Raw genomic sequence first — 7,879 nt, 5'->3', positions numbered from 1 at the left:
GGCCGCCTCCAGCCCTGCGCCCGCTACACCTGTTCCATGCCCGCCACCCATGCCGCGTGGACCCGCGCGCTTCTCGCTCTTTAATTTTTCCTCTCCCCTCCCATCCTAGTTTGTACTTTACCTCTCTGGTCTCTTTTGTTTTTCTTTATGTCTCTTTTCTCACCCTTTTAATAACTCCCTTTAAACCGCCCCACCACACCAGCCAGCCCCCTCTTTCCCACCCACTCCTCCCGCTACAGTGCAGTTGGCTGTAATGTAACCTCCCACCCTCCTGCTCCCTTCTCTCGGCCCGCCGCGATGCCAAGACCAGTGGTGGGGGGCTTCAGAAATGATCTCTCCCCCGCCAGCCTGCTCCCAGGTGGTGTGCCCTCTTCGCCTGTCCTGGGACTATTTCAGCTGAAGGAGGCTTTGAGCAGCTCTATGCGGCCTCGGCAGGGCCGGTTCCCAGCCCCTCCAGCCTCCTCCAGCCTCCTTACAGGCCGGATCTGGGCCCTAGCCAACTCCCAAAGCTCCTGCCCCATCTTGACTGCCTCAGAACACTCCCACTCACCAAAGCCTGGTGATTATGCTGGGGCATGCTTATCTAGGGTACTCAGTGTTGTAAAGGCCAAATCCTGGAAAACAACCAGGGTGTGATACTAAGCCTAGGGGAGGAAAGACTCTGGGTTCCTGCACTTAATTAGGCCCTAGCTGCCCTGGGGAAATGGGTCCTAATCCTGTTCTTCCCCAAGGCAAGGGGGGAGTGAGTGACCTTGGTGTCTGGAACAGGTGGCTTTTCTTTGCTGGGATGTCTTTTCTAAATGCTCTTCCTTTGCCCTCTCCCACAGGACACATAGTATGACCATTAGGTGTTCCGTCTCCCAGCCATTTTCTATGGAAAACCAAGGGGATTGGGCCATGATAGCCACTGGCAGCTTCAAAGAATGGGACGTCTTTAGAGAAGCTTGATCTTGAAGGCCTCAGCGTGAGACCTGCAAAGCCGGGTAAGAGTCCATTCTACGGGGAAGGTCTTCTGCCTGCTGGCCCTGTGGTCTAGGGGCAGGAGTCAGCAGGACAGTAACCAAAATAAGTGCCACCAAGACCCCAGTGAGGTGGCTCTTCACAGTTCACAAAGCACTTTCATACATCCCTTAAACTAACCCTGACAGGCCAAGGTAAAGAGGGAAACTGAGGCCTGGGTAGAACAGCAATAGGCCCAGCGTCCACCTGGGGGTCAGCAGCAGGGGTGGGACTGGAACCTATTCTTCTATAACTTCATATTATTGGCTCCAGCTTCTAACTATCCCTGAGACTGAGATTAGTAACTGGGTATACTCGGTGGGCTCTGATTTATTTGCTAGAGACTATAAAATATGATTCACTTTTTCTGGGCTTGACTTTTACTTCCTCATCTTAGTAGGGTCTTTAGCATAGGTGACCTTTGCCCCCATGCCCACCTCTCCGAAAGACCTGACTTTTGGCAAACCCAATGCAACACACAGAATGGTGGCTGAGCCTCTGTGCACTTGTCTTTGAGCTGACCGCAGCCGGGTCACAACCCCCAGCGGCCCAGCTCTAGGGCAGAATGTGATAGACTCATGTCCTATCTCCAACACCCAGAGAAGCAACACCATTTGTCAGCACCTTCCAGAACTATTTAGCTGGCGCTGGCATGGGAGAACTTTCTCTGTGAAAGTCCCTGCCTTGGCTGGGGCTGAAAAACAGCTGGGCAGTAGAGGAAAGCAATTAGCATTCGCTTTGGGGTCTGCAGACCTGGCCCTTACTAACTTCCCTGCTGTAGCTCCCACCCACAGGGGCTGCTCCTAGGATTGAGTGCACTAACAGTACTCCCAGGCAGTAGCATGGGGAAGGGGTGTCAGAGTGGAGGGTAGGAGAGCAGCATCATCAGCCCCTTCTGCTATTTGAGCATCGGTCCTCACTGAGCCTCGTGTGAACCAGGTTCCCGGGAAACAGGAATAAGGTCAGGTCCTCCCTGCAGAAGCCCCCATACAATTGCCATGGTGTGTAGCCTCTGGATTACCCTGTTGGCCCCAGCCACCTGGGGGGCCACGCCCAGGAGGAGGAAGCTGGGCGAGCTGTTTTTTTCCATGGGTCTCTGTGCTCACAGCTGCCTCCCACTACATCCTCCCTCCCTGGCCAGCTCTTCCTCTTCAGCCCCAGCCCGGACGACTGCTCCTGTGAAGTCAGAGAAATGTGCTCAAGGGAAGGGGAAGAGGTGGCCCTCCCCACCGGAGTGCCGGGCTCACTTCCTCCTGGGCGATGGCGAATGTGCTGTCCAACTCTGAAGACAAAATGGCACTTCTGGTTTCCTGTATCATTCCTCACAGCTCTGACCTGCACCTCCTCGTCCCCACCTCTGGGGGGTGAAGGTGTGGATTCCCCTATGTTGGAGGAAAGTGTTGAGAGGAAATACTTAAACTAATACAGCTAAATTCAGCAGAGCTTATTTGAGCAATTATAAGCCGAACAAAACAAAGCAAACTAATGGTTCTTGAGTCAGGCAGCCCCCCAAACAAGAGCAGGTTCAGAGGACGCCAAGCACTGACATGGTCTGATGGCATTTATAGACACGGAAGTGCGGTGTGGAGGCAGTTCACCCGTTATAGTTTAGTTAGCTGTTGCAGAGCATCCTGCAGTAAATTGAGGCTCAGCTGCTGTAGTTAAACCTCACATGGTTGGTCTGTTAGGATTCATGCAGGACCAAGTCCACCAAGAGGAGACTGGCCGTAAGGGGAGGTGTTACCTGCCTCGCCAGGAGACCCTAGTGCCTGGGTGCTCCCTCATCCCTGAGAACCGCCTGGAATCCTTGAGACCCAGCTAAATGTTACCTGTCTGAAGTGTTTTCTGATCACCCTCTGGAGTTGACTGTTCCTGCCTCTGTCTTTTTTTTTTTTTGAGAGGTTTTTGGTATAGGGCCACGGGGCTCCTGCTATAGGGCACGTGCGCTCGCCAGAAAGACAGAGAGAGACAGAAAGCAAGAAATCACTCCCCAGGGGGAATGGCCATGCTGCAATTCATTCTCCTCCATTCTCCTCTCGAGATCTTGGGCATGCACGCATACACGTCCAGCGTGAGTTTAAGCCACAGGGTCCGGGACTCGAACCACGGTCAACTACATGGGAGTTCAGCAACATAACCATTATGCTAACTGCTGGTCCCCCTGCCTCTGTCTTTTGAGAGTCTGTGCTGCAAGCCCCAAATGCATCGTGAGCCACCTGCCCCCCTCTCCCCCCACGGACAGTAAGCCTCTCCAGGGTGCATCTTGTCGCCTGTGTCTCCATGAGCCATGCCCACCCCAGCGGTCTTGTTGGAAGAACGACTTACAGAGTCTGAGCTTTGTGGGAACTGGGGGAGAGCAGTAGGCAGACAGGCTGGGAAGGAGTTAAATTAGTCATCCTGTCTCTTTTCTTTTGGATTTGGATAACTCCAGATCTACAGAAACCTCTCCTTCCTCTAAGTCCAGAAGTTAAGCCTGTGATTCTGTGCCTGTCAGGTCGTGCTCTGGCTGAAACCTTTCCCCACCTGCCAGCCCTCCAGATAGCTCTGCAGACTCAGGAATGCGGGTGCGTGAGCAGCTTCAGCACCCTCTCTGCACCCCACGGATAAAGGACTGGGGCAGAGTGGCTGTTTGCGAGGAGCACGAGCACAGTCCTGATCCAGACTCCTGATGAAGGGAACCCTTCACAAAATATGGGCTCCTTGGGCAGGAATTCCTCCTTCAGTCCTGAGACCCTCTGGTGCTCATGCCTGTGTTCCCTCGCAGGACCGCTCTGAGTCCTGCTCAGGGACTTGGTGCTGTCGGGAGAGGTGGGAGCAGGGGGGCGTGGGACGCTTGCTGATGGGGTGTCTCCCCTTGGCTCAGATTCCGGCAGAGTTCTTCTATCTCGTCTTGCCGTGACTCAAAGTGCCCAGTTCTCCAGTTTTCCTCCATCCCCTGGGAGTAGCAGAAAATTAGCACCATGGTTGGGTTCAAGGCCACAGATGTGCCCCCTACTGCCACTGTGAAGTTCCTGGGGGCTGGCACAGCCGCCTGCATCGCGGATCTCATCACCTTCCCCCTGGACACCGCCAAAGTCCGGCTGCAGGTGAGGGAAGAAACCTGGGCGGTCCTAGTGTGTCTAGTCGGCCCCCTCCCCAAGGACACGAGGGCCAGCGGGTGTTTGAAACTCTATGCGTAGAGCATGGGATAGCAGGAGAAGGGAGAAACTCTATGCGTAGAGCATGGGATAGCAGAAGGAAGAGCTGCCCACCCCACAGCTACCCTGTCCTGGCCTTGCAGATCCAAGGAGAAAGTCAAGGGCCAGTGCGCACGGCAGCTAGCACCCAGTACCGCGGCGTGCTGGGCACCATCCTGACCATGGTGCGCACCGAGGGCCCCCGCAGCCTCTACAACGGGCTGGTCGCCGGCCTGCAGCGCCAGATGAGCTTCGCCTCCGTCCGCATCGGCCTCTACGACTCTGTCAAGCAGTTCTACACCAAGGGCTCTGAGCGTGAGTGCGGAGCTGGGCCACAGGCCGCACGGCTCTTTTTCTCAGCTGTGGTCAGTCTTAGCTCATGCAGTCACGTAGCTCCTTCAGGCCCAATGTCCCTAGGAGGCACTTGAGGACTGGAGGAACCCCGATTCTCTTAAGGGTTCCTGAGCACCTAGGCTGGGCCAGGCTCTGACCAGGGCACATCCCGTGACAGGCCTCATGACCACCTTGGGAGTAGGTGGTATCACCCCAGTTACAGATGAAGAGACCGAGGCCTGACAGGGAAGGAACTTAGCCACGAGCTCACCTCAGGGAACCAGAAGTCACACCCAGGATCCTCGCCTCCAAGGCCAGCAGCCTTCCGTTTCACCCCTTAGCATGCCACCCTCCGTTTCACTCGGGAGGACACTGGGAGCCCAGGACAACAGGTTGACTTTCCCAAGATCACATGGCAGGGAGAAGTAGATCTGGGATGAGAACCAGGGACGAGTGTGTCCCAGTCTACCAGAAAGCCACTTCTTCCTAAGCCTTGGCTTACACATCTACGGGTGGAATTGATTCTGTTCAAGGAAGATGTTTGATGAAAGCAGACAGTAAGCCTGGGTTTTGTCCCATCCTTGCTGTGTCCCTAGCAAGCAGCAGATGTTCGCCATGTATTATCTGATGTGAGGAGTTCTCAGAGCAGGTCACAGTGCTCTGGGGTGCAGAGAGGTACAATGGGAAATGAGTGTAGGCCCAGCTGGTCGCTGACCCCTGTGTCCCCACAGATGCTGGCATTGGGAGCCGCCTCCTGGCCGGCAGCACCACAGGAGCCCTGGCTGTGGCTGTGGCCCAGCCCACGGATGTGGTCAAGGTCCGGTTCCAAGCCCAGGCCCGGACTGGTGGTGGTCGGAGATACCAAACCACTGTAGAGGCCTACAAGACCATCGCTCGAGAGGAGGGCTTCCGGGGACTCTGGAAAGGTGTGTTCTGGGGGCTCCCCTCCCCCATCTTCTTCACTCCCCATTCCTTGGACTCACGTGGGCTCTCCTACCTGCTGTAGGGACCTCTCCCAATGTTGCTCGTAATGCCATTGTCAACTGTGCTGAGCTGGTGACCTACGACCTCATCAAGGATGCCCTCCTGAAGGCCAACCTCATGACAGGTGAGTTAGGGGAGAATGGTGCTGGTTCTCACCTGTCTCCCAGCCCAGGAGTGGGTGTGGGTGTCTCTTGCCTGAAGACCACATCTATTTTTAAATTGCCAGGGGGCACTCGTGCTTGCCAGAGAGAGACAGAGACAGAAGGTACCTCCCAGTGGGGCGCGGTTATGCCGCAGTCCCCTCTCTGTCTCTTCATCCTGTCAGGAATTTGGAGCATACGTGGGTACATGCGCCTGGCGTGCTTTTTAGGACTCTGGCCAGGCTGATCATGGGGATCCGGCTCCCTTAACCACTAGACTGTGGGCAGGCCCAGCCCTCATCTCATGTAGAATGAGTTTATATCTTACTTGCCATGTCGATGAGGCCAGCTGGGACAAAGCTCCTACTTGGGTCATCGAGGAACTGAGGCTAGTTTAGCAAAGTGACTCACGTGCTCAGAAGACCAGCTGGAGTCCCTTAAAGTCACAAGACCCTTAGCTACGTAAGTAATTCTCTTTTCCCTGGAATGATGGTGGGGCATCCTGATGGCCTTGCCCCTCCTCCTTGGCAGATGACCTCCCTTGCCACTTCACCTCCGCCTTTGGAGCCGGCTTCTGCACCACCGTCATCGCCTCCCCTGTCGACGTTGTCAAGACGAGATACATGAACTCTGCCCTGGGCCAGTACAGCAGCGCCGGCCACTGCGCCCTTGCCATGCTCCGGAAGGAGGGGCCCCGAGCCTTCTACAAAGGGTGAGCTTCTGGCCCACCCACCCCACATCCAGCCTCCTGCTACTCATACCTGTGGCTGAGGTGGGGGAGAACCACCTGAAAGTGAGTGGCAACCGAGTGTCCGACTATTTCCGGGCTGGTCCTGGTCTTCCACCAGAACCCTTGCCTACTCTGAACTGCCTTCAGGTTGCTATCGTCCCTATTGTACAGGCACTCAAATGGGGACTCAGAAGGGTTTCTGCTCATAGCCATAGCTGCGAGGCTGGGTTCCCCGGGGCTTCCCAGCCTCCTCTGGGACAGAGCAGCTGGGTTGGGTCGGATGCCGGGGCCCAGTAGGGTTAGCGGGAGTGGAGGTGTCCTATGACTGTGTTTTCTTTCCTCTAGGTTCATGCCCTCCTTTCTCCGCTTGGGCTCCTGGAATGTGGTGATGTTTGTCACCTACGAGCAGCTGAAACGAGCCCTCACGGCTGCCTGCGCTCCCCGGGAGGCTCCCTTCTGAGCCCCTCTGCTGCCGGCCTGACCACCTCTGGCTCTGGCTCCTGCCAGGCCCCACTTCCGTTCTTCTCCATCTTTCCTTCCCTTCCTTGTCTCCCACCTCTTCCTTCACTTTCCCAGCTCCCCTCCCTCCCACATCCTCACCCCATCCCTGCCTTCCACACCCCACACCCCACAGCCTGCCCGTCTCCAGTGCTGGTCGAATTGATCCCATTCGACAGTGCAGGAGGCCTGGCACGAGCCAGCAGACCCAGCCTTCCTTTGCTTGAAAAGTTCAGCGTGAATCTTCTTCCTGCCCCATCCCAGCCAGCTTGTCTCAGCCATAAAGCCCACTCAACCTCAGCGTCTCCTCCCTCTCTGTAGCTGTTCACAGGGGTCTTGGACCAGTGGGCCCTTATGGCACCTGGTGGGCCGGGGAGGAGCCAGTTGCCTTGGAAAGGCAGTGAGGCCCACCTTTCACCTCCAGCACCCAGTCTGGAGCCCGTGGAGGCCACCTGGTCCATGTCTCTCCAGACACAGGCCCTGGCTGAGGTCGCAAGGGCAGGAGCAGCCACAGGGACAGCAATGGCTCCACTCCACCCCCCTTTCTGGGGCCAGGCCCCTTGAGCGCCTTCCCACTAGGACTTGGTACTCAAGTGCCCACTGCCCGCCTTCCCACCCCAGCTGCCCTCAGCCTGTAACCCACAAAGTGAGTGAGCTCCGCCTGCCCTGCAGCTTCTGCGCTGCTTAGAAGACTTAGAGGAACTGGGAATCCGAGATACCAGGGGCTTTTTAAAAACTCCATGTTGCTAATGGGAAACCCACCCCCCGGAAGTCCCAGGCCCAGTGAAAGCAAGTGAGCAATGAGGCTGCTCCCTTTGGCAGCGGAGGAGGAAGTACTGCTGCACTGGGCAGGCTCAGGCTGCAGGGCAGACCACCCTCTGCTTGAGGGCACTTCCCTTGGGAGTGTCACCTCTGCCCTAGCCAGGCCTCCCAAGGAGGCAGTGACCAGCTGGGGCTTTGGCTGCATAGGGGTTTCAGCCTCCAGTCCCTATTCCTACCACCTGTCCTTGAGGCAGGAA

General features: G+C 56.5%; 1 protein-coding gene across 1 annotated transcript; it reads left to right on the top strand.

The window, feature by feature from the left end:
• The first annotated feature begins 805 nt into the window (after nucleotides 1–805).
• On the top strand, nucleotides 806–7,160 carry UCP2 (uncoupling protein 2). The gene is made up of 7 exons (XM_006140978.3): nucleotides 806–983; nucleotides 3,863–4,085; nucleotides 4,280–4,490; nucleotides 5,240–5,434; nucleotides 5,515–5,616; nucleotides 6,164–6,344; nucleotides 6,708–7,160. Exons 2-7 carry the CDS (start codon nucleotides 3,960–3,962, stop codon nucleotides 6,820–6,822), a joined length of 930 nt encoding a protein of 309 aa, XP_006141040.1. The 5' UTR covers nucleotides 806–983; nucleotides 3,863–3,959; the 3' UTR covers nucleotides 6,823–7,160.
• The last annotated feature ends 719 nt before the right edge of the window (nucleotides 7,161–7,879 follow it).

This window comes from Tupaia chinensis, unplaced genomic scaffold (genome assembly GCF_000334495.1).
Source record: "Tupaia chinensis unplaced genomic scaffold, TupChi_1.0 Scaffold000047_1, whole genome shotgun sequence".
In the NCBI taxonomy this organism is placed as follows: domain Eukaryota; kingdom Metazoa; phylum Chordata; class Mammalia; order Scandentia; family Tupaiidae; genus Tupaia; species Tupaia belangeri.
This window is presented reverse-complemented; position numbering and strand designations above follow the sequence as displayed.

Excerpts from the sequence above, each read along its gene's own strand:
- UCP2 (XM_006140978.3), top strand. The coding sequence starts at position 3,960 with ATGGTTGGGTTCAAGGCCACAGATGTGCCCCCTACTGCCACTGTGAAG. Across the intron at positions 4,086-4,279 it reads CCGCCAAAGTCCGGCTGCAG|ATCCAAGGAGAAAGTCAAGG; the intron begins GTGAGGGAAGAA and ends CTGGCCTTGCAG. Across the intron at positions 5,435-5,514 it reads CTTCCGGGGACTCTGGAAAG|GGACCTCTCCCAATGTTGCT; the intron begins GTGTGTTCTGGG and ends TACCTGCTGTAG.